This window comes from Rhincodon typus, chromosome 5 (assembly GCF_021869965.1).
Source record: "Rhincodon typus isolate 14 chromosome 5, sRhiTyp1.1, whole genome shotgun sequence".
NCBI classification, from domain to species: Eukaryota; Metazoa; Chordata; class Chondrichthyes; order Orectolobiformes; family Rhincodontidae; genus Rhincodon; species Rhincodon typus.
In genome coordinates, this window is record NC_063336.1 from 3,977,180 (window position 1) to 4,004,356 (window position 27,177).

The 27,177-nt window shown below is 41.9% G+C and overlaps 2 protein-coding genes across 2 annotated transcripts in view; both read left to right on the plus strand.

Moving 5' to 3' along the window:
• The window catches only part of LOC109930964 (dynein axonemal heavy chain 8-like), a 2,199,840-nt gene that overhangs the window by 925,281 nt on the left and 1,247,382 nt on the right, over positions 1 to 27,177 (plus strand). The gene's annotated exons all lie outside the window — the stretch shown is intronic.
• The window catches only part of LOC109918465 (dynein axonemal heavy chain 8-like), an 876,900-nt gene that overhangs the window by 703,599 nt on the left and 146,124 nt on the right, over positions 1 to 27,177 (plus strand). Inside the window, exons 51-53 of the mRNA XM_048596621.1 lie at positions 8,566 to 8,742; positions 21,000 to 21,167; positions 26,355 to 26,570. Coding sequence (XP_048452578.1) covers positions 8,566 to 8,742; positions 21,000 to 21,167; positions 26,355 to 26,570 — 561 coding nt within the window. The remainder of the gene's footprint in view (positions 1 to 8,565; positions 8,743 to 20,999; positions 21,168 to 26,354; positions 26,571 to 27,177) is intronic.

The window sequence follows — 27,177 nt, forward strand, 5'->3', positions numbered from 1 at the left end:
GGAGATGGGGGTGCGGCTTGAGGTGGGAGGAGGGGATAGGTGGGAGGAAGAACAGGTTAGGGAGGCAGGGACGAGCTGGACTGGTTTTGGGATGCGGTAGTGGGAGGGGAGATTTTGAAGCTTGTGAAATCCACATTGATACCATTGGGCTGCAGGGTTCCCAAGCAGAATATGAATTGCTGTCCCTGCAACCTTCAGGTGGCATCGTTGTGGCACTGCAGGAGGCCCAGGATGGACATGTCATCTGAGGAATGGGAGGGGGAGTTGAAATGGTTCGCGACTGGGAGGTGCAGTTGTTTATTGCGAACCGAGCGTAGGTGTTCTGCAAAGCGGTCCCCAAGCCTCTGCTTGGTTTCCCCGATGTAGAGGAAGCCCCTCGTCCTCACGTACCACCCCACTAACCTCCGGATCCAACGCATCATCCTCCGACACTTCCGCCATCTGCAATCCGACCCCACCACCAAAGACATCTTTCCCTCCCCACCCTTATCTGCTTTCCGGAGGGACCACTCTCTCCGTGACTCCCTTGTCCGCTCCACACTCCCCTCCAGCCCCACCACACCCGGCACTTTTCCCTGCAACCGCAGGAAGTGCTACACCTGCCCCCATACCTCCTCCCTCACCCCTATCCCAGGCCCCAAGAAGACTTTCCACATCAAGCAGATGTTCACCTGCACATCTGCCAATGTGGTATACTGCATCCGCTGTACCCGGTGTGGCTTCCTCTACATCAGGGAAACCAAGCGGAGGCTCGGGGACCGCTTTGGAGAACACCTACGCTCGGTTCACAATAAACAACTGCACCTCCCAGTCGCGAACCATTTCAACTCCCCCTCCCATTCCTCAGACGACATGTCCATCCTGGGCCTCCTGCAGTTCCACAATGATGCCACCCGAAGGTTGCAGGAACAGCAACTCATATTCTGCTTGGGAACCCTGCAGCCCAATGGTATCAATGTGGATTTCAAAATCTCCCCTCCCCCTACCGCATCCCAAAACCAGTCCAGCTCGTCCCTGCCTCCCTAACCTGTTCTTCCTCCCACCTATCCCCTCCTCCCACCTCAAGCCGCACCCCCATCTCCGACAGACTAACCTCATCCCGCCCCCTTAACCTGTCCGTCCTCCCTGGACTGACCTATCCCCTCCCTAACTCCCCACCTACACTCACCTTTACTGGCCCCATCCCCACCTCTTCGACCTGTTTGTTTCCTCTCCACCTATCCTCTCCTCTATCAATCTTCTATCCGCCTCCCACTCTCTCCCTATTTATTTCAGAACCCCCTTCCCCTCCCCCTTTTCTGATGAAGGGTCTAGGCCCAAAACGTCAGCCTTTCTGCTCCTATGATGCTGCTTGGCCTGCTGTGTTCATCCAGCTCTACACCTTGTTGTCTCGGATTCTCCAGCATCTGCAGTTCCTACTATCTCTATTTGCATGGAATTGTGCCGAGTTCTGAGTGAAACACAACATCATCCTCCTCTAACAACAACGTGCAGAGCTGGATGAACACAGCAGCCCAAGCATCATCATAGGAGCAGAAAGGCTGACGTTTTGGGCCTAGGCCCTTCCTCTGTCCCAGCCTCCAGCCACTGATCAGTTGACCTCTTGCCCTTGCTAGCCATGCTGTGAGGTAAGCTCTCTTATGCACTGTTTACATACAGAATTACTATGCATTCAAACTGTGATACTATCGAGCCTCCAACAACTGATCAGTTTAGCCACTGGCAAATATCACAAACATTTTCAATGGTTAGTTTGATTCATGAACTCATTAAGACTTGCTTGTACCTTCCTGGAAAGAGGTTTATCTCTTGGACACTTTTAAAAACTTTGAACTCAGGCAAGTATGTTCAGACAGCTCAAATAAGCCATTACCTTTGGTGTAGTCTAATCAACACTATGATATTTACACAGCACAGTTCAATGATCAAGTTGTCTATGTTAACTGACAAATAATCCATGCAATCACATCCAGTTCACTATATGCCTGTTTTTGAAAAAGATGCCAGTCTTTCACAGTTCAGTTCATTGTTGCTGACTTACAACACTTAATCTAAACACACACACATTCCTTTAACAAAACACAGAAACATTAAAACCCATAATTTTTTGATTTTTTTCACAGACTGACTGATACAACATTCTGCATTGATGGTGCATTGTCCCACAGGACAGATTAAGCCCACGTTTACCCCACCTTTACCCAATAACCCTTTCTGCTATTTATACTTTACTGATACACGTCTTCTGCTACATGCATCACCACTCTAATGTGTGTGACTCCATGCCTTTTCATCACAGCCATATGCTGTATCTCATTTGCATAATTTCTTGCCATTTATTGAGAAAAAGCATTCTGTTTGTTGTTTCTGTACTATTCCGTTCTTCAGTGGGAAGCTATCCTCTTTATTGTTGTGAAATACCATGTCCTTCAGTCAGAAGCTGCCCTATGTTTGTCAAAAGGATCAGCAGGTGGCAGAGGAGGTGGGATTGCCTTTTTAATAAGAAATGAAATTAAATCGATAGCAAGAATTGATATTCAGTCAGAAGGCATAGAATACCTGTGGGTAGAGTTAAGGAACTGCAATGTAAAAGAGACCCTGATGGCCACCTAACAGTAGTCAGGGTGTGAGGAAGAAAGTAAATCAGGACATCAAAAGGACGTTTGAACGGCACTATTATAGTAATGGGTAACTTCAATATGCACGTAGGCTGGGAAAATCAGTTTGTGAGAGGATCCCAAGAGAAGGAATTCCAGGAATGTCTATGAGATGATTTTTTGAAGCAGCTTGTGGTGCAGCCCACTAGGAAATGGGTAATTCTGGATTTGGTGATGTGTAATGAGGCAGACTTGATTAGGGAACTGAAGGTGAAGGGACCCATGGGGAGCAGTGATCATATTATAATAGAATTCACCCTGCAGTTTGAGAGGGAGAAGCTGGAATCACATGTAACACATTACAATTGAGTAAATACTCATGGACAAAGACGAGGGTGGTCCTAAAGGAAGAGTGCAAAACTGGGGGAAGGCCAACTATACCAAGATTCGACAGGAGCTGGGGAATGTGGATTGGGAGCAGCTGTTTGAGGGTAAATCCACACTTGATCTGTGGGAGGCTTTGAAAGAGACGTTGATTAGAGTGCAGGACAGACATGTCCCTGTGAGAATGAAGGATAGAAAAGGCAAGATTAGGGAACCATGGATGACAGGTGAAATTGTGAGACTAGCAAGAGGAAAAAGGAAGCATACTTAAGGTCTAGGCGACTGAAAACAGATGAAGCTTTGGAAGAATATCGAGAAAGTAGGACCAATCTGAAACGAGGAATTAAGACGGCTAAAAGGGGTCATGAAATATCTTTAGCAAACAGGGTTAAGGAAAATCCCAAGGCCTTTTATTTGTACATAAGGAGCAAGAGGGTAACTAGAGAAAGGGTTGGCCCACTCAAGGACAAAGGAGGGAAGTTATGCGAGGAGTCAGAGAAAATGAGTGAGATTCTTAATGAGTACTTTGCGTCAGTATTCACCGAGGAGTGGGACATGATGGATGTTGGGGTTAGGGATAGATGTTTGATTACTCTAGGTCAAGTCGGCATAAGGAGGGGGGAATTGTTGGGTATTCTAAAAGGCATTAGGGTGGACAAGTCCCCAGGTTCGGATGGGATCTATCCCAGGTTACTGAGGGAAGTGAGAGAGGAAATAGCTGGGGCCTTAACAGTTATCTTTGCAGCATCCTTGAGCACGGGTGAGGTCCCGCAGGACTGGAGAATTGCTAATGTTGTCCCCTTGTTTAAGAAGGGTAGCAAGGATAATCCAGGAAATTATAGACCCGTGAGCCTGACGTCAGTGGTGGGGAAGCTGCTGGAGAAGATACTGAGGGATAGGATCTACTTACATTTGGAAGAAAATGGACTTATTTGTGATAGGCAGCATGGTTTTGTGCAGGGAAGGTCATGTCTTACCAACTTGATAGAATTCTTTGAGGAACTGACAAAGTTGGTAGATGAGGGAAGGTCTGTAGATGTCATATACATGGACTTCAGTAAGGCATTTGAAAAGGTCCCCCATGGTAGGCTGATGGAGAAAGTGAAGTCGCATGGGGTCCAGGGTGTACTAGCTAGATGGATAGAGAACTGGCCGGGCAACAGGAGACAGAGAGTTGTAGTGGAAGGGAGTTTCTCAAAATGGAGAACTGTGACCAGTGGTGTTCCACAGGGATCTGTGTTGGGACCACTGTTGTTTGTGATATACATAAATGATCTGGAGGAAGGTACAGATGGTCTGATTAGCAAGTTTGCAGATGACACTAAGATTGGTGGAGTAGCAGGTAGTGAAGGGGACTGTCGGAGAATGCAGCAGAATATAGATAGATTGGAGAGTTGGGTGGAGAAATGGCAGATGGAATTCAATCCAGGCAAATGCGAGGTGATGCATTTCGGAAGATCCAATTCAAGAGCGAACTATATGGTAAATGGAAAAGCCCTGGGGAAAATTGATGCACAGAGAGATCTGCGTGTTCAGGTCCATTGTACCCTGAAGGTGGCAACGCAGGTTGATAGAATGGTCAAGAAGGCATACGGCATGCTTTCATTCATCGGATGGGGTATTGAGTACAAGAGTTGGCAGGTCATGTTACAGTTGTATAGGACTTTGGTTCGACCATATTTGGAATACTGCGTACAGTTCTGGTCGCCACATTGCCAAAAGGATGTGGATGCTTTGGAGACGGTGCAGAGGATGTTCACCAGGATGTTGCCTGGTATGGAGGGTGCTAGGTATGAAGAGAGATTGAGTAGATTAAGATTATTTACATTAGAAAGAAGGAGGTTGAGGGGGGACCTGATTCTACAAAATCTTGAGAGGTATAGACAGGATGGATAGCAAGAAGCTTTTTCCCAGAGTGGGGGACTCAATTACTAGCGGTCACGATTTCAGGGTGAGAGGGGAAAAGTTTAAGGGAGATATGCATGGAAAGTTCTTTACGCAGAGGGTGGTGGGTGCCTAGAACGTGTTGCCAGGGGAGGTGGTAGAGGCGAGCACGATAGCATCACTTAAAATGTGTCTAAACAGATACATGAATGGGCAGGGAGCAGAGGGATACAGATCTATTGGAAAATAGGTGACAGGTTTAGATAGAGGATCTGGATCGACACAGGCTTGGAGGGCCGAAGGGCCTGTTCCTGTGCCGTAATTTTCTTTGTTCTTTGTTCTTTGTTTTTAATCCCTCCTCCACACAATATCAATAGATAATGCCCCATCTGTGAGCTACAGAGCATGTCAATGCCCTGGACAAGACACACACTGGACTGATTGGAGCATAAGCCCTGGAGCAACTACAGCCCAGCTCCAGACAGACTACAGCCCAGAGCCAGACACTGAGTAGGAGGGCCATCACAAAGGAGAACATGCTGGAGAAGCTAAAAGTTCTGAAGGTGGATAGATCACCCAGGCCAGATGGACTACACACCAGAATTCTGAAGGAAATAGCTGAAGAGACTGTAGAGGGACTGGTGGTGATCTTTTAGAAATCACTAGAGTGAAGGAGGGTCCCAAAGGACTGGAAAATGGCTATGGCAACATCCCAGTTTAAGAAGGGAGGGATGCAGAAGATATTAAATTTTAAGCCGGTTAGCCTGACCTCGGTCATTCGTAAGATTTTGGAGTCAATTATTAACAATGAAATTGCAGAGTACAGGTAGTTCTGCTATATGCGCATTTCATTAATGCCAATTGGCTGTAATGTAATTGATGATTAGAGGACTCTGTTTGGATGAAGGGAATTTTCTAGTGAACAGGTATAGCGATTTCCCTACAACATGATTTTCTATGGCGACTTTCTATAGCGTGATATTCTACAGCGCAAGGTCACACAAGAACACAACTATCGCGTTATAGGAGAACTACCTGTACTTGGAAGCGCATGATAAAATAGGACTGAGTCAGCATCACTTTGTTAAGGGGATTTCATGCCTGATAAATCTGTTAGAATTTTTTGAGGCAATAATAAGCAAGTTAGACAAAGGACAGTCAGTGGATATGATCAATTTGAATTTCCAGAAGGCCTTTGACAAGGTACTGCATAAGACGCTGCTGAATAAGAAAAGAGCTCATGGTGTTAGGGTCAAGGTACAGGCAGGGATAAAAGATTGGCTGACCGGCAGAAGGCAAAGAATGGAGATAAAGAGGCCCTTTCTCAGGATGGCAACTAGTGACTAGTGGAATTTCACAGGTGTCAGTGTTAGAACCACAACTATTCATGTTATATATTAACAAAGAATTGAGAACATTGATTGCTGAGTTTGCAGATGACACCAAAATAGGTGGAGGGACTGGTCATGTTGAGGAAGTGGGAGGCTACAGAAGGACTTGGACAAGCTAGGAGAGTGGGCAAAGAAGTGGCAGATGGAATACAATGTGAGAAAGTGTGAGGTAATGCACTTTGGTAGGAAGAATCGAATCATAGACTATTTTCTAAATAGGGAAAGGAAATCTGAAACACAAAGGAACTTCTGAGTCCTAGTTCAAGATTCTTTTGAGGTTAACATGTCGGTTCAACTGCCAGTTAGGAAGGCAAATGCAACGTTAGCATTCATTTCAAGAGGGCTAGAATACAAGAGCAGAGATGTACTGCTGAGGCTGTCTCAGGCTCTGGTCAGACTCACTTGGAATATTATGAGCAGTTTTAGGCCCCGTATCTAAGGAAGCTTGTGCTGGCATTAGAGGGTGTCCAGAGGAGGTTTGCAAGAATTTTTTTTGTTCACTTGTGGGATGTGGGCGTCGCTGGCTGGCCAGCATTTTGTTGTCCATCCCGAGTTGCCCTTGAGAAGGTGGTGGTGAGCTACAGTCCAGACTAGTAGGAGTAGAGCTGGAGAGACCATTAGGAGAGACTACTGCCTGAGGGCACTGCCTCAGAGAGAAAGGATTATCCTTTAGAATTGAGATGAGAGGAAATTTCTTCAACCAGACGGTGTTGAATCTGTGGAACTCATTGCCACAGAAGGCTGTTGAAACCAAGTCATGGAGTGCATTCAAGATAGAGATAGATAGCTTCTTGATTGGGAAGGAGATCAAGGGGTACAGGGAGAAGGCAGGAAAATGGGATTGAGAAACATATCAGCCATAATCGAATCGTGGAGCAGACTCAATGGGCCAATTGGCCTAATTTTGCTCCTGTATTAATTTGCTCCTGGTTTAATCATCTGCGTACTTCATCCTTCAGTCAGAAGCTGCCCTCTGTTTTATGTGAAATATCCTGCATTTCTGCCAGAGGCTGCCCTCTATTTGTGAAATTCCCTATCTGTTGGTCAAAATCTTCCCTATGTATACTGTGAAATTTCCTGTCCATCAGTCAAAAGCTGTTCTCTGATTGCTGTGAAGTACCTTGTCCTTCCATCAAAAAATGCCCTCTGTTTGGTTTGAAATACCCTGCCCTCTTGTTAGAAGCTGCCCTATATTTATTGTGAAAAGCCCCGTTTACCAGACAGTATCTGGCCTCTGTTTATTGTGAAATACCACATCCTTTAGCCAGAAGCTGCATTTTGTTTGTTGTAACCTCCTTAAAAATGGCCCATATCAAGAATTCCCCGAACATCACATTTCCATTCTCAACTGGCAAAGCTAATTCATAATTTCACGTGCCTCTCATGTAACTTTCTTACCATATAGTATTTAGAAAATAAATTTCAGACAATCAAACTTGGGCAATGAAAATCATAAATCCTTATATTCTGTTTTTTTTTAAAATAAGACACAATAAGCAGTCCAGATTAAAATACTTTTACAAATTGAGGAAACTAATTGGCTGCATTGACATTGTACAATTTTTTATATGCTTTCTGCTTAAATATTTCCAGAAGTGAATGATCTGTTTTTGTTTTTATAGTTGCTGTCATTGGTGTGCAATTTATCTGCAATTTTTGAAGAAGTGTGTCATGAAAATTAAAGAAAGAAGAGAGGCTAGGTTGCTTCTGTTATTGCTTCTGTTAGCATTGATCCTTGTAGCAGACATTTAGATAAATAATATAAACAGCGTCCACATGCTTTTCTGAAAGGAAACTCATTTATCACAAATTTATTTGAACACTATGAAGATGTTATCAAAGAGAGTCCAGAGTTTTTGGATTTCCAAAAGATATTCAGTAACAATGCCACATAAAAAAATGCCACACAAAATAAGAGGGCACAATATTTAGTTTGCATTTAGCAAGAACAGGACTGAATACAGAGCAGGAAACAGAGGGTCCGGGTAAACAGCTCATTTTCAGGTTGTCAAACTGTGGAATGCTGCACGAATCAATTCCAGGACCTCAACCATTCACAATCCATATCAATGACTTGGATAAACAAATAGTTTTATTATACTCAAGTGTGATGACAACAATAAGACAGATTGGGAAGGTCTTTGATTTGTAATATTAAAGCTATTTTTCTCTCCATAAATAATACCAGAGTATTTCACCACAAATGATGGGTAATTCCAACGTTTTCAGTTTTATTTCAGATTTCTGGCACCTGCAGTACTTTGCTTTTGTTTCAGCCACTTGCAATTGTTCACTATGCTATTCTGCAGGTACTTGGGGAGGTGACAGTTAGTGCACAAGCAGCAGAGCTGGTTAAGAATGAAGTCCTGATCGTAAAAATTAAGGCCCAAAAAATTGTGGAAGAAATTGAAGCGGACAAAAATATAGCAGAAGGCAAACTGATAGCTGCAAAGCCAGCACTAGAAGCTGCAGAGGCTGCTCTGAATGTGAGTATCGTAGCTAATTGATACAAGAGTGATTTCAGGAGCTACCTTATTGAATCGTGGAATAGTTCTATAAAAGAAACCATGGAACCATTGTTTCCATGTCCAGAAATTCCACTAAACCATTTATTACCCTCCACCACCCCCTGTTTTCCTGTACCTCTGCATTTTCTGCCTTATTTTTATTCAGATAATTATCTGATTCCCTTCAGAAATTCAGGATTTAATTTGCATACTCACAGACTGTGCATTCCACATCTTAATTATTGTAAAATGCACTTAGTTCCTGAAAGCAATAACTGATATCACAAGAAAAGTTCTGCCCATCAGGATATAAAGGAACCAACCAATGTTCCAAGTTCTAAATTCAATGCTAAGATCTATGTAGCTAAATAGGAATGTTACTGACTCTTAATTCCAGTGTAAGATTTCACAAGAGACTTTTATGTAATTCGTCCATCAGAAGAATCCATCTGTATCCATCAGAGCTTGACACAACATGTGAATGTATAGTATGTAAAGTGTGAGTGTCACCTGTAATTAGAGGCACCTCTAAGTGTCAGATATTATGGTGTCAAAACTGAACTGTGTTGAACATTCTGTAATGTCAAGTTGTAACAGTATGTAATATATTTTCAGAAATTCCGTATATGAATTATAATTTCTGGGAAAAATAAACAATTGTAATGGGTGGAAGAGGCTATTCTCTTAAACCAAGGAAGTGGTCCCTTGAGCACAGATATAGGGCCATAAAAACCACAAGGCCTTCAGCCACTAAGAGCAGAATTCTGTAGCAGTAACAGAAAATATATGAAGTTCTGTCAACATTTCCATTGGTACCACACACACTTGGAGACAGTTTGCAAGAGTTCACCTCAAACATGAGTGCCATGAAATCTGAGGCCTCAGTGATTATATCCATGTCCCTGAAAAGAATGGTCACCTCCACTGAGAATATGCCATAGCAGCCAATAGAGTGCATGCTTGACCTCACCATATTCTAAAAGCTCAGGCTATCACTTTAGGTAGAATGGAGGATAGAATCAACTTAGCTGGTCAAAGTCTTATTAAATGCAGTAAAGCATTCTTCAGCTCTTGGCTAGCAGGGAAGTATCAGTGGGATTTGAGAAGGAAGATGAAGAAAGGGTGCAAGGAAACGGAAAAGCTATGCACGATCTTCACTTTTACACTTGTGGAATTTGCCCCATCGGTCCAAGTGTTGCAAAGTTGGGTAGAGTATTTGTGGATTGAGGGGCAGGACGTTAGAATTTGGTGTTTATAAAATGCTAGGGAAAGCATTGTGTGGTCCCTTTAAAGGTTGTGTTTTTTCTATGCTTGGAGATGTCTGTGAGCAGCTTGAAAGTTACAAGTACAGCAAGCATGTGAATTGAAACATTTGTATCGAAAGGCTATACCGTTAGCAGGTCAAGCAACATTTTTACCAAGACAACAGGTTTTTAAATTTAGCCAACTTGAACCAGGCACTTAGATACCAAAAATGTATCAAATTTGAATCTGATGGTTTTAACAACCGAGGATCAGTCCAATTATAAGAAATTGATATGTCATCAGGGGTATAAAAGAAGGGGGCAGTTGGAAAATCAGCAGAGCTAACTGCTCTCTGCTAGAGATAATAGCTCTTAGAGAAAGCGCCATTTATTCACAATGGTACCATAGCACTCCTAACTAAGATTCCTGGCAGAAGAATTGATAGAGAAAGCATTCCTAACAGAGGAATTGACAGAGAAGACACTGAACATTCCAAAAGAAGTAGCCTGGCTGTAATTTCAAGAGACTAAATTCTATTGTTTTGTTATATATGTGGGACTTTATTTATTGGAACAGCATACTATTAGAATCTTGCATTATTCAGGAATAGTTAGTAGTTAGAAGGGATTTGTTCAGTTTGTTAATAGTTCAATTAATTTTTTCACTGTTAGAGTTAGATAAATAAATTCTTACTTGTTGACTGTAATGTGAGCGTCAGGTGTTTATTTTTTTAAACACCAGAAGTTGCTGAAAGGCAGCTTACACCCTGTTCACACTCCTTTTAACAGATTATAGGGCAAGGTGCTCCTGGTTCGGTGTTTTGGTTTTGGGGCTCAGAGAGGGGTCAACCTCTGCTTTATAACAGATTGGTGGCTCAGGTCTGGGATCTGACCAGCTTAGGTCCAGGATTTCAGAGATAGTAGGAACTGCAGATGCTGGAGAATCTGAGATAACAAGGTGTAGAGCTGGATGAACACAGCAGGCCAAGCAGCATCAGAGGAGCAGGAAAGCTGACGTTTCGGGCCTATACCCTTCTTCAGAATTTCTGAAGTTGGGTCTAGGCCCGAAACGTCAGCTTTCCTGCTCCGCTGATGCTGCTTGGCCTGCTTTGTTCATCCAGCTCTACACCTTGTTATCTTAGGTCCAGGATTTGGCAGGTTGGGACAGATTGGCTCCAGGATAGGGGCAGCATGGTGGCTCAGTGGTTAGTACTGCTGCCTCACAGTATCAGTGACCCGGGTTCGATTCCACACTCAGGCGTCTGTCTTTGTGGAGTTTGTACATTCTCACTGTGTCTATGTGGGTTTCCTCCCACAGTCCAAAGATGTGCAGGTTAGGTGGATTGGCCACGCTAAATTGTCCAATAGTGTTCAGGGGTGTATGGGTTATAGGGGAATGGGTCTGGGTGGGATGCTCCAAGGGTCAGTGTGGACTTGTTGGGCCAAAGGGCCTGTTTCCACACTGTAGGGATTCTATGATTTGGATGGACCTGGATGGTTTCGAATAGATTTAGGGTATGAAAGGTCCCTGCAGTTTTAAATGGACTTGGAGACTATTGTCTTAGATCTTTAAATAAATCTTAGGGAAGAAGTGGTAAATCTGCTTAATTTTAGTTGCTTGTTGTTGGTTCAATCAAAAGTGAGGTAATGGCTCTTTCAGTCACTAAGGGTTTCCTGGGGGTGGAAGAAGTTACTTTGGGGTTTTAAAAATTTATTTGGGGTTTTAAAAAAAGGTGAGCAAGGAAAAGCTGCTGCAATTGGCCGACAAGCTAGAGTTGGGGTTGCCTTTGCCTGTGAGAAAAGAAGAGGCAATTACAGCAATAGCTCAACATTTAAATTTGCTGGATATGCCATCAGAATCTTTGGAAATGGCCAGAATTCAATTGCAGATGAAGCAGCTTGAACAGGAAAGGGAGCTGAAACTGTTTGAATTACAGTTACAAGCAGAGGAAAGTCAAAGAGAAAAAGAGAGAGTCTGAACTTCAGAAGTTGCAAATTAGACAGAAAAGCCAACTTAAAATGATGGAAATGAAGGTAGAAGATAGGCTTAGTGAGGAGGAGGGTGAAAAATAGCAAACCCGTCGTAGCCATAGATCTGGTAGGGATATATACAAATATGTCAAAACATTGCCAAAATTCGATGAAAAAGATGTAGAAGCCTTTTTCATTTCTTTTGAAGAATTGGCTTAGCAGATGAACTGGCCAGAAACGGTGTGGGTAATGTTAATTCAGACCAAGTTGGTATGCGGGGCTGGTGAGGTGTTTGCCGCACTGTCAGAGGAGATGTCAGGAGAATATGAAGAAGTAAAACTGACTATTTTGAGTGCCTACGAATTAGTACTGGAAACATATAGGCAACAGTTCAGAAATATAAGAAAGGAACCAAGTCCGACTTATATCAAGTTTGAAAGAATTAAACAGAGCAACTTCGATAGATGGATGAGAGCATTAAAGATAGAAAAGACATATGAGGCTCTTAGAGAGATTATTCTGCAGATGGAGTTTAAAAACTCACTTCCGAAAGTGATAAGAACTCAGGTTGAGGGACAGAAAGTTCAAACAGCGAGAAGAGCTGCAGAGATGGTGGATAAATACACATTAGTACATAAATCGAAATCTAGCTTCTGACAGCAATTTCATTCCGTGAGGGATAGAAATTGGGAATGAGGGGGATCTTTCAATGAAAAACAAAAAGTAGATCACACTGGGAACAGTTTGTTACATGTGAAAAAAGAAACCCAACGGTGTGGAAAAGAGGTGAAAGACCTCAGGGATTTTCACTGCAATAAGGTGGGACACACAAAGTCACAGTGCTGGTGGTTTAAGAAAGGCACTGGGAAAAAGGATGTGGTAAAAGAGGCTAAACCAGTGGGATTATTTAAGGTAGTGAAGGAAATCCCAAGAGAAATCGAGGAGCTGCAGGAGAGTGCACAGCCTCATCATGGGCTGGATAGTGAGATGGTGCCTGATCTTTTCAAAGACTTCACCTGTGTGGGTAAGGTTTACTCAGGTAGAACAAGGGAAGTAGGTAAAGAAATAAAAATTTTGATAGATCTCTAATAGTAAGAGATGAAAATATTTGCACCCTTTCTGAAATATTGCCCAAGAGAGTGATAATCTGTGGAATGAATGGAGAGAGAATTAGTGTCCCCTGTGTAAATTAAGGCTAGAAAGTCCAATCAAGACTGGGGAAGTGATAATGGGAGTGATTGAAAAATTGGCCATTTCAGGAATACAGTTTGTTCTTGGAAACAATATTGCCGGATCACAGGTGGGAGTGATGCCCCTTGTAGCGGACAGGCCAAAAGAAAACTAGGGAACCGAGGAGTTAAAAGGAAAATACCCTGGAACTTTTCTGGAATGTGTGGTGACAAGATCCCACAGCCATAAGTTAAAACAAGAAGGGAAAATAAAAGAGAAAGATGAAAAAGTTGAAGTCCAGTTCGCTGACACTCTGTTTGATGAGATGGTAAAGGAAAATCCTCACCAGGTGGAGGATCAGGCAGAGGTGTTTAGTTCTAAAGATTAATGGAGTTACAGCAAAAAGATGAGACAATAAAGGTTTTATATCATAAAGCCTACTCAGAAAAGGAATTAGAATGTATTCCAAAATGCTGTTACATTAAGGATAAAATCTAAAAGTAGAAATGGAGACCTTGGCAGATTGGTGCAGATGAGAAATGGGTGAAAGTTCACCAGATTGTGTTGCCAATAGCATACAGACAGAAATTATTGCTGGCAGCACACAAACTACCTGTAGGAGATCATTTAGGGGTGAGGAAGACTCAGGCTAAGATACAGAACCATTTCTATTGGCCTGGATTACAGAAAGATGTGGTTGAATTTTGTCATACATGTTATATGTCTCAGATGGTAGGAAAGCCACAGGCAGTAATAAAGCCAGAGCCTTTAATACCATTTCCCACATTTGTAGAACCTTTCTCCTAGATTATAATTGATTGTGTACGTCCCCTCCCTGAAACCAAAAATGGGAACCGGTATTTGCTAACCAGAATGGATGAATCTACCAGATTTCCACAGGCAATTCCATTACGGAATGTCAAGGCAAAAAAGGTTGTGGAGGAGTTGCTTGCTTTCTTTACCTGTTATGGACTACCCAGGGAGATTCAGTCAGACCAAGCGTCCAATTTTACTGCCAAACTATTTAAGGAGGCCATGAGTTTAGGCATCAAACACTTTTAAATCAAGTGCGTACAATCCTGAATCCCAAAGACCATTGGAAAGGTGGCATCGGACCATAAAAACATGCTGAGGGCTTATTGCCAGGATCACCCAAATGATTGGGATAAAGGCATTATTATTATTATTATTATTATTATTATATTATTTGCTATTAGAGATGTTCCAAATGAATTGACTCAATTTACTCCATTTGAATTGATATGAAGTAAGAGGGCCTTTAAAATTAATTAAGGAAATGTTGATAGGTCGGAAGTCAGAGATCTCATTGGAGGATTATGTATCTGAGGTGAGAGAAGGTTTAAACAGAGTAGGTGTATTAGCTGAACCACGTTTGAAGGTGGCACAGCACATAATGAAGCAAGAAGCCGATAGGAAAACTAAAATTCATACTTTTGTCCATGGGGATAAAGCAATGGTGCTGTTGCCAGTGGTAGGAGACACCTTCAAAGCAAAATTTAGTGGTCCCTATCAGATTGAGAAGAAGTTAAGTCAGGTGAATCAGGCAAAGATGCCAGATAGGAAAAAAAAATTATCAGGTATATCATGTGAAACCTTACTATGACAGGGAAAGGGAGCCAGAGAAACAGATATTAGTTACTGGCACTCAGAGTTAGGAATCAAATCCTGATGATTTGGATTTTGATGTGCCTCAGAAAAAATTGACTAATGAGGAAGTCCTGAAATAATGGGATAGGGTGGTGAGCTATCTCTCCCAGTAATAGAGAACTGAATTGAAAGACTTATTGCAGTGCTATGTGGACCTATGTAGAATGGGGAGGACTAACATGATAGTACATGTGGTTGATTAGGGAATGCTGTTTCAATAAAGCAACACCCCTACAGATGTAATCCTCTCAAAGCAGCGCAGGAACAGAAGGAAGTAGAAGTGATGTTCCAAGAAGACATCTTAAAGTTGAGTCAAAGCGAGTAGAGTTCTCCAGTCATGGTGGTCCCTGAACCTGATAGTACTTAATGATTCTGCACAGATTATCGGAAGGTTAACGGTGTGATCAAATCTGACTCATAACCAATTCCAATGCTGGAGGACTGTATAGAAAAAGTAGGACAAGCCACTTACATCACAAAATTGGACTTACTTCACCATCACTGGCAAGTACCTTTGTCAGAGAGAACAAAAGAAGTTTCTACTTTTGTAACTCCAAATGTCCTATGTCAGTTTAAAGTAATACCTTTTGGAATGAAAAACACACCAGCCACTTTTCAAAATTATATGAACAGAGTTATTGCTGGATTGACTAATTATGCCATCTACATAAATGACTTAGTGGTTTTTAGCCATTCGTGGAAAGATCACATGGAGCATTTGGCAGAGCCCTTTGAGAGACTACAAAAGGCAAAGTTGGTCATAAACTTAGCAAAAACAAAATTGGCAAAGGTGGAAGTGACATTCTTAGGGCACAACATCAGATACAGACGGATGACATCAGGGAACATGAAGACGAAAGCCATTGAGGAGTTTTCAAGACTATCCTCGAAGTAGGAACTGCTACAATTTTTAGGATTGAGCGGATTCTACAGGAAATTTGTAACTAACTTTAATAGTATGGTGGCACTGCTGATGGATTTGTTGAAAAAGAACATGAAATTTTGGTGGACAGAACATTGACAGGAAGCGTTTGAGAATTTAAAAGCAGCGTTAACCACCGCACCAGTTTTAGACGCGCCAAATTTTTTGAAACCATTTAAAGTCGCCATCAACGCAAGCGATGTAAAGGTTGGAGCTGTGTTGGTACAGAAGGATGATTGTGGAAGTGAAAGGCCAATTAGTTATTTTTGAAAGAAACTCAATATCCATCAGAAAAATATTCAACCATTGAAAAATATTCAACCATTGGTACTGGCCTTACAACATTTTAATATTTACGTTGCATCAGAGACGATTAAGTATACCGATCATGATTCTTTGAGATTTCGGGAAAGATTTAAGGATAAGAACACCAGACTATTTCATTGGAGTCTCATGTTATAAGCATTTAATTTAAAGGTTGTACATGTTGCAGGTTGTGAAAATGTTACTGCGGATGCTGTATCATGGGTTTAATAGAAAAATGTTTGTATAAGATATAAACGGTAGTGTTCAATGTTATATATATAAATAGAATTAGTATAAAATATGTAACTCTAGATTAATGAGCTATATATCCAGCAATATAATGGAGTTAAGGTTTTAGAGAAAAATAATGAGGCCATCTTTTCATAATGATGGGTTTTTTTTTAAAGGGGGAGATATTGCAAAGTTGGGTAAAATATTTGTGGATTGGGAGACAGGACATTAGAATATTGGTGTTTGTAAAATGCTGAGGGTAAAGCATTCCATGGTGCCTTTAAAAGATTGTGCTTTTTCTATGCTTGGACATGTCTGTGAGCTGCTTGAAAGTTTGCAACTAGAGAGACCACGTAAATTGGAACATTTGTTCGAAAGGCCGTACCGTTAGCAGACCAAGCAACATTTTTACCAAGTCAATAGGTTTTTGAATTTAGCTAATCAACTTGAAGCAGGCACTTAGATACCAAAGACCTATCAAATTTGGGTCTTGACTTGAAATGTCAGCTTTCCTGCTCCTCTGATGCTGCCTGGCCTGCTGTGTTCCTTCAGCTCCACACTGTGTTATCTCTGACTCCAACATTGTGAGTTCTTACTATTACAGATTTGAATCTGATGATTTTGACAACCTAGGATCAATGCAATTGTAAGAATTTGATATGTCATCAGGGGTATAAGAGAAGGGGCAGTTGGAAAGTTGGCAGAGCTAACTGCCATCTGCTAGAGATAACAGCTCTTAGAGAAAGTGCCATCTATTCACAATGGTATCACAGCACTCCTAGCTAAGACTCCTGACAGAAGAATTGACAGAGAAAGCATTCTTGACAGAAGATTTGACGAGAAGACACAGAACATTCCAGAAGACGTAAGCTGGCTGTAATTTTGAGAGACTAAATTCTATTGTTTTGTTATATAAGTGGGACTTGTATTTGTCGGAACAGCATACCATTAGAATCTTGCATTATTCAGGAATAGTTAGTAGCTAGAAGGGATTTGTTAGGTTTGTTAATAGCTTAGTTAATTTGTTTACTGTTAGAGTTAGATAAATAAATTGTTACTTGATCACTATAAAGTGAGTGTCAGGGATTAATTTTATTTAACCAATAAAACTTTCTGAAAGACAGGTTTCTCACTCCTTTTAACAGATTAAAGGGCAAGGTGCTCCTTTTTGGGTGCTTTGGTTTTGGTTCTGGTATTTGGTATTATTGTTTTGGTATTATTGCTGGACTAGTATTCCAGAGACCCAGATAATGTTCTGGGGACCCAGGTACAAATCCTGCCATGGCAGATGGTGGAATTTGAATTCAATAAATATCTGGAATTAAGAATTTAATGATGACCGTGAATCCATTGTTGATTGTTGGAAAAACCCATCTGTTTCACTAATGCCCTTTAGGGAAGGAAACTGCCATCCTTACCTGGTCTGGCCTACATGTGACTCCAGACCCACAGCAATGTGGTTGACTCTTAACTGCCCCCTGGGCAGTTGGGGATGGGCAATAAATGCTGCCTAGTCAGCGATGCCCTCATCCCGTGAATCAATAAAGGAAAAAACATCCTTAGAGTGGGGTCAACCTCCACTTTATAACACAAGTCTGATATGATTACCAGTTCTGCCCCTACACATATGTCAGTGGATTATGTTTGATCAGGTCCTTATGGACTCTCAAACCAGGGAATGTTTCCACAGGCACCCAGGCTGACACAACTGGTGCACGAGCAGCTTTTCTCTAGTTCTGTTAAAGCCACAGCTGTAAAGAAGTAGCAGAGAGCAGAAGAAATTGACCTTTTAGTTTAAAGGAATTCACTTGGATGCTTATAACAACGCCACTGTCTTAGAGATAGTAAGAACTGCCGATGCTGGAGTAGTGCTTGAGGAGCCGCAGAGAAAATTGTTTTTGGAGGATCTGGATGTTACGTATGTAGACATTGTCGGATCAGGGCGAAATTGGGAATGGCCTGAATGTTGATTGGAGTCCATTGGGGATGATCCGGTTCCGTAGGAAGGTACTGAGAAAAACGATGTGACTGTAGACCTGGTTTGCTTCAGTATGTGGTCGGGGAGTTTCAGGGCTGAAGAGATTACCAGAGAGTTGCAGTGGGAGAGAGATCCAGAGGGAGGAGGATAACTTCTTCAAGGTAGGCATCGCTAGAAGAGGTTTCACAGTGGGGTTATAACTCACTCAGAGATAGTAAAAACTGTAGATTCCCGACCTAAAACGTTGACTTTCCTACTCCTCTGATGCTGGCCTGGCCTGCTGTGTTCCTCCAGCTCCACAATGTGTTATCAATGTCACTGTCTTATTTTATTTGAAAATGTTAACTCAGATTTTATTTCAAGTCTCCTTTATCCAGTCATCTCCAACATTTTCTCACACTTTCCAAATGGTCATTAGAACCATAGAATCCCTACAGTGCAAAAAGACGCCATTCAGCACCTCAAGTCTGCACCAGTCCTCTGAAGAGCATCCCACCCAGACCCTTCCCTGTAACCTGCATGGCATTTTTACCATGGCTAACCCACCTAACCTACACACTATGGGACATTTTTTTAGCAAGGCCAACCCACCTAACCTGCATATCTTTGGACAGTGAGAGGAAACCATGGCACCTGGAAGAAACAGCATTATCAGCAATATACTAGTTTGCTCAAGAGCAACTCGTGCTCATCTGGGTGTTTGTATCTTTGAAATTTGGCAGATGAATTGAACAAATATTTTGCATCTGTCTTCACTGTAGTGGATACAAATTACATCCCAGAAGTAATTGTGAATCAGGAGGTGAAAGGGATAGAGGAACTTAAAACAATTATATTTACCAAGGAAAGGTTATGATAAAATTATTAAGACTAAAAGCTGCCAATTCTGGCCCTCCAGTTATAGAATCCCTACAGTGTGGAAACAGGCCCTTCAGCCCAACAAGTCCACACCGACCCTCAGAGCATCCCACCCAGACCCATCCCCCTATAACCCACCTAATCTACACATACCTGAACACTATGGGACAATTTAGCATGGCGAATCCACCTAGCCTGCACATGTTTGGACTGTGGGAAGAAACCGGAGCACACCCGCGCAGACACAGGGAGAATCTGCAAACTCCACACAGACAGTCGCCTGAGGGTGGAATCAAACGCAGGTCTCTGGTGCTGTGAGGCAGCAATGCTGACCACTGAGCCACCATGCCGTTCTGAAAATATCGGAAGGATATTTTCAAGCTGGAGAGGTTTCAGAAGAGAATTACAAGGATGTTGCCGGATATGGAAGGTTTGAGTTAAAAAGAAAGGTTGATAGGCTGGGACTTTCTTCACTGGAGCATAAGAACTTGAGATGTGACCTTATTAGAGGTTTTTAAAATCATAAGGGGCATAGACAGGGTGGATAGCAGGTGTCTTTTCTCTCAGATGAGGGATTACAAGACTAGGGGGCACATTTTTAAGATGAGAGAGATTTAAAAAAGGCATGAGGGGCAAATGTTTTACACAGAGGGTGATTTGCGAATGGAATGAACTTCCTGAGGAAGTGGTGAATGTGGGCAAAGTTACAATGTTTAAAGGACACTCAGGTAAGTAAATGAATAGGAAAAGTATGTGGGCCAGGAGCAGGCAAGTAGGACTAGTTTAATTTGGGAATACGATTGGCATGGACTGGTTGGACTGAAGGGTCTGTTTCTGTGCTGTATGATTCCATGACTCTATAAGTCCCTAGCTCCTGACAGTCTTCATCATAGGATTTTAAAAGAACTGGCTACTACAATAATAGATACATTGATTTCAATTTTCCAATATTCCTTATGTTCTAATAATGTTCCATCAGATTAGAAAATAGTGAATGTGACACCTCTATTCAAGAAAGGGGGAGACAGAAAGTAGGAAACTACAAATCGGTTAGCTTAACATCTGTCAGAGGGAAACGCTGGAATTGTTTATTAAGTAGAAAATAACAGGGCATTTAGAAAATCTCAGTACAATCACACATCATTGGGCAGCACAGCGGTTAGCACTTTTACCTCTCAGTGCCAGGAACCAAGGTTTAACTCTACCCTTTGATGACTGTGTGAAGTTTCTATGTTCTCCCTGTGTCTGTGTGGGTTTCCTCTGGGTGCTCCAGTTTCCTAATACACTCCAAAGAAATTCAGGTTAAGTGGATTGGCCATGGTAAATGCAGGGTTAGGGGGATGGGTCTGGGTGAGATGATCTTTAGAGGGTCGGTGTGGACTCAATGGGCAGAATGGCCTCTTTTCACATTGTGGTGATTCTACGGGCATAGTTTTTGTGAAAAGGAAATAATGCTTGAGAATTTATTGAAATTTTTGAGGAAGTAAAAAGCAATATTGACAAAGGGAAATATATGGACCATTGTTACTTGTGTTTCCAAAAGGCATTTGACATGTGCCGTATAAAATGTTCCGATGTAAAGTAAGAGCTCATGGTCAAGGGTCAACATAATAATGTGGATTGACAAATAGTCAGACAAGATACAGAGAGTAGATGTAATACATCAATTTTGGGTTGGTAAACTGCAACACGTTTTGCACCACAGCGACCAGTGCTAGGGTCGGATCTACTTACAATTTATATCAATAATTTGGCTGCAGGGACTGAATGTATGGAAAATAAATTTGTTGATAATACAAAGGCAGGTAGTCAATTGTTGAATCATGTAATGCCTGTTACTGCCTTTATTTATTAAGATCACACTAACATGTTTTGTTTCTCTTCCCAGACAATAAAACCTGCTGACATTTCTACTGTGCGGAAATTAGCCAAACCACCTCACCTGATTATGAGGATTCTTGACTGTGTGCTCGTTCTCTTCCAAAAAAAAATGGATGCAGTCACCATGGACCCTGAAAGGCCCTGTCTCAAACCATCCTGGGGCGAGTCTTTAAAGGTGATACAATTTACTATAATACTGTGAGGTTTTGCCAGGGGAACCACAAATACTGTCATGATCAGGATTGGAGGAGTGTACTGTTTCACTGTAGTTCCACTACTCCACTAGTCACAATATATCTTGAAATGACTTATCCAGTTACCAACATGATCATTTATATACTTTTTCTATATTGGACTTAGAATAAAAATGTCCATCTACCAAGTTTATTTAATAAACATCAACATTGTTGGTTATTATAAAACAAAACTTATTCAGCAAAGGTGTTGAGCTGATAAATACACACATATTGAAATATTAAATATTTGCCAGTTTAAATAATGCACATCCCAGAAAAAATAATGATTTTTCAATGCAAAAATTGACTTTAGAAAAAGTGCCTAACAGAGAGCCCTTTAGAGAAGCAACCCATGAGGATTCTGGGAGGTGTTGGCTCAGTCACCACGACTGAGAAGGGGATCGCTGACATAGGCTTGGCTGCTCAGGAACCAGGTTCACAGACTGAGTAGTGCCTGGAGAGATACTGAGCATTGTAAACAAGTTTGAGCTGAGAACTTTCATCTGAAGAAGACCTTGAGATCATTGTTAAATCATAATTGCGAGCAGATCTTGAAGGATTGTTGGTTGAGCTGAGTTGAAATTGGTTGGTCTTTATGCTGGCTTTGGCCTAACACAACTCAGTGACTGGCCAATCAGCCCTTTAGCCTCTGCTAGTGCCCACACCCCAGGCCAGAGAGTCCGCATTACAGTCAGGGTGACTGTGAAAAAGATGGAGGAAGGATTGCGTTCTGACATTCTGAGGATCAGCAAATCCTTTTATGCCAGACTGTATGACATGAAGCCCACAGTGCAGCCTCCCAGTTGTTCCTATCCTCTATCATGGAGGTCTTAGACAAAAGCACGCTGGAGAGACTGGACCAGTCATTATCTCTGGAAGAGCTGACAAAGGCCTTCAAATTCTTAAAAAAGAATGAAACTCCCAGAAGCGATGGCTTACTGGCCATGTTGTATTCAGCTCTGTCGAACTTGATTGGACAGGACCTACCGGAGTTGTAGGATAGTATGCTTTTGTCAGGTAGCATGTGCAAATCCATGAGGAAAAGTATCATCACCCTCTTCTCAGAGATTGCAAAAACTGTAAATGCTGGAGTCGGAAACAATACAGTGTGGAGCTGGAGGAACACAGCAGGCCAGGCAGCATCAGAGGAGCAAGAAAGTTGACTTTTCGGGTTGCAACCCTTCTTCAGAAATCTGAAGAAAGGAGGAAAACATCAACTTTTCTGCTCCTCTGATGCTGCCTGGCCTGCTGTGTTCCTTCAGCTCCACACTGTGTTGTCCCATCATCCTCATCGACAAGCAAAAGGGGGAGAGGGAGGAAAATAGAAATTGGCAACCAATTTCATTGCTGAATGCAGACTACAAAATCCTATCTAAGATCATTGCTAACCAGGTCAGGTCTGCTCTGGGATCAGTGATTCACCCTGAACAAACCTGTACTGTACCGGGCAGGACAATCTCTGAGAGCCTCGTGCTCCTCAGGGATACAATCGCCTCCATGCAGGACAGCCTATCACACACCTAATTGTGGGACGTACTCTCCAAAATGGGCTTTGGGGAGGCAATTCACAACTGGATCTGACTGCTCCACACCAGCATCATTCATGCAGTCTCTATCAATGGGTGGTAATCAGAAAACTTACCGATCAGATTCAGAGTCAAGCAGGGATGCCCACTCCCTCCTGCCTTGTTTATGTGTTCTATAGAGCCCTTTGCTGAGTCCATCAGGAAAGATGTGAGTCTCATCGTAGAATCCCCTAGGTGTGGATACAGGCCCTTCGGCCCAACAAGTCCACTCCGACCCTCAGAGCATCCCATGCAGACCCACCTAACCTACACATCCCTGAACACTACAGGCAACTTAGCATGACTAATATAAACCATCCTACACATCTTTGGACAGTGGGAGGAAACCAGAGCACCCGGAGGAAACCCACACAGACATGGGGAAAATGTACAAACTCCACTCATCTGAGGGTGAAGTCAAACCTGGGTCCATGGCACTGTGAGGCAGCAGTGCTAACCACTGAGCCACCATATCACCCCAGAAGCCAACTGCACCTGGTATTCTCAGGCAGTCTTCCATCCAAGCACTAACCAGGCCCAAGTCTGCTTAGCTTCTAAGCTCAGGCATTTTCAGACTAGAATGGCCATAGAAGAGGGGGTGACTATTCCAGACAATGGAGGCAGTGAGGAGGATTGTCAGACAATACAGCTGGATACAGATAGGCTAGAGATTTGGGCAGAGAAATAGCAGATGGAGGTGATGTATATGGGGAGATCTAATGCAGGAGGGAAGTGTACAGTAAATGGCAGAATTTTAGTAGCATCAACATATAGAAGGATCTAGGTGTGCTGGTCCACGGTTCCCTGAAAGTGGCAACACAAGTGGATAAGTTGGTCAAGAAGGCATATGGCATGCTTGCCTTCATCGGTCAGGGCATATGGCATGTCATATTGCATCTGTATAGAACTTTAGTTAGACTACATTTAAAATATTGTGTACAGTTCTGGTCACCGCTCTACCAGAAGGATGTGGAGGCTTTGGAGAGAGTGCAGAAATGGTTTACCAGGGTGTTGCCTGGATAGAGTATTAGCTATGAGGAAAGATTGGACAAACTCGTTTATTTTCACTTGAATGTCACAGGATGAGGGGTAATCTGATAGAAGTTTACAAAATTATGAGAGGCATAGCCAGAACCTTTTATCCAGGGTAGAAAGTTCAATTATTTGGGTACATAAGTTTAAGGTAAAAGGGAGAAAGTTTAAAGGAGATGTGAGAGGCAAGTTTTTAACACAGACGGTGGTCAATGTCTGGTATACACTACTAGAGGAGGTGGAGGTGAATACAATAGCAACATAAAAAGGCATCTTGACAAATCCATGAATAGGCAGGGTATAGGGGGTTACAGTACACATGGAGGCAGAAGGTTTTTAGTTTAGAACAGCAGCTTGTGTTGGTGCAGTCTTGATGGGCCAAAGGGCCTGTTCTTGCTTTACAGTTCTTTGTTCTTTGTTCTAATTGTATTTAGTTCTCAAAGGGAGAAAGGAGAATGTATAGAATACTCAGGATGGTTTTCAGTCAGCTTCCTGGCACACGTAGACACGTATCATTAACACAGGCAGTTGTCTTTTGGAACTTTACTTTCTATTCACTCATGGGATGTGTGCATTGCTGGCTGGGCCAGAATTTATTGCCCATCCCTTAGTTGCCTTTGAGAAGGAATGGTGAGCTTCCTTCTTGAATCATTGCAATCCAAGCATGACTATGTTCAATCATTTTGCCTGTCAAAAAAGACCACAATAGCTCTCTGTGACATGATGGCCATGGAGGACAGCTCATATTGAGTGGTGGACATCTGATGTCAGTGGTTGGCGAGGTCATAGTTGTCCTGAATTCCAACATCTCAGACCCATTACTGGGTGTCAGTGGTAACCTGTATGACATCTCCCAAGAAGCTGTACATCACTGTATAAAAGTCATAACAGACACCCATTCAGGAGAATCAACCAGTCCTTCATGTTTACAACCATTGAGGACTGTCAGCCTGAAAGAACTTTTGTGCCATAATAACACTGTCCCAGGTCCATGGAATCACTGACACTATGCGTGTGGTCGACAGGTCTCTCAAGGGGACTTCAACAATTGGAAGGGCTTACACTCAATGTTCAATTGTTCTGTAATTACTACCAGAAATTGTAGATCTGTGCACAGGTGATGACATGAGCTAGACGTTTTCCAGCATTTCCAGGTATCACTGCTTCATGACTGTACACCCCTCATGACACCCCCAAACAGTCAGTAGGTGTTAGAAGGGGAAGATATTTTGACAAATTTCAGAGAAGAATGAAAATAATAGGAAATAGCAGGGGATTTTAACTTTCCTAATATTAATTGGGGTAAAGATAAAGTCATCATAATGACAGAAGGCCGCTCTCTCATTAGAGAAAAATGGCTGATAGTGAGGTTTACCATGCCTCAGGTGAGGGTTAAAGTTGACAACTTTAGCTCAGCTTGTGTAAGAATTAAACCTGTGTTGTTGGCATCATAAGCTAGCCATTTAACCAATCCTCTTGTTAACTTGGATAGAAAAAGTGTGAAAGGCTTAGAGGGGACAGAACTCTTAAAATGTGCCCAACAGAGCTTTTTAAGCCAGCATATAAAAATTCCTACAAGAGCTAAGGCAGTGCTGGACCTAGTTTTAGGGTACAAACCTAGACAGATGGTCAAAATGTCAGTGAGAGAGCATTTTGGTGATAATGATCATAACTCAGTAAGGTCAAGGTAGTCGTGGAAAAGGACAAGATGGAATCAAATGTAAGGTTTTGAATTGGGAGAAGATAGATTTTAATATGATAAAACAGGGTGGTACAGATGTTTCTATTGACTTTCATGAAAAAAGATATAACCCTGAAACAAAAATGCAGCTAACTTTGTTAAGAGCTTATTTTGTGCAACTAGCAAAGAACACTTCTGCTGCTTGTGACTGCTCTATAATAGCTTGGCATGATCATTCATTATAAGAACATAGAAAGATGTAAACCTGTGACCACTCTGCTAACAATCATGGACTCTGCTAATCTGAAATAATTATACATTAAACTTTATAATTTCTTTTCAGAAATGTTAAGAGACATGTTGAATTTGCCTTTAGTTGTATATTCGGTTTTAATGCATAAAATAGCAGGAACATAGAAGTTACCAAATATACTAAATCTACTTCACCTCTAACCATAGACATAGCCACACGAGACAATGACAATGGTGTTGTTGACTATTTAAACAATGAATTTACATCAATGACTCAATCTGAATTGTAACAAGGGATGGCAATTTAAGACTGAGGTGAGGAGGAATTTCTTCTTTCAGAGGGTTATGAGTCTTTGGAATTCCTTACCACAAAGAGCTATGGAGACAGAGTCCTTGTTTGTATATAAGGCTAAGATTGATAGATTCTTGATCAGTAGGGGTATCAAGCGTTGAGGCACAGAGCAGGAAAGTGGACGTGAGGAATGTCAGATCAGCAATGATCTTATTGAATAGTGGGCAGGCTTGAATAACCTACTCCTGTTATTATTTCTGAAGTTCTTATGGTCTAATGAATTTCTATCACTCCTTTATTCTAGTTGTTGAGTGGCACTGGCTTTCTCCAGGCCCTGCAACAGTTTCCAAAGGACACCATCAATGATGAAACAGTAGAGCTTCTCCAGCCATATTTCATGATGGAAGATTATACATTTGAACATGCTAAGAAAGTCTGTGGGAATGTTGCTGGCTTGTTATCCTGGACTCAAGCAATGGCTTCTTTCTTTGCAATTAACAAAGAGGTGCTGCCTCTCAAGGTAATACTGAATTCAAAGAATATTACAATCAACAAAGAGCACTTCAATATTTTCATTGTATGAAATGATATCTATGTAAGTACCTTTCAGAATTATAGGTTGTGCTGTTGCAATATTTTCATATTTACATGAAATTTACATTTCTAAGATGTTTACATGAAAATAGAAATGGGAGCTTTTTGAAAACAAATGCCTCCACAATCCATAGGTAATTTGATTTCCTTGTCTTGATTGAGAATGAACATGATTCAATTGGATCATTTTACATTGTTGTTTTGCTGGGACAGCATTTTATCAGCACAAGTCAAAGATTTGGGCAGAGAGTCACCTTACTCTAACCTGTGGTAGTATTTCTGTGATCAGCAAAACAGCACAGAAGAAGGCCATCTGGCCTATGCCATTTCTTTTGAAGAGCTGTCCAGTTGTTCCCACTGTCCTGCTCTTTCTCGTACAGATACATTTTTTCTCTTTCAACTATTTAATCAACTCTCTTTGACAGCTTTGACACTGAAGTAGATTCAGTATATTTCGTAACTTCTATGCTACTATTGAATCATTATCGCTGCTTTCAAAATCATAATCACTTGTTGCATAAAAATGTTTTCCT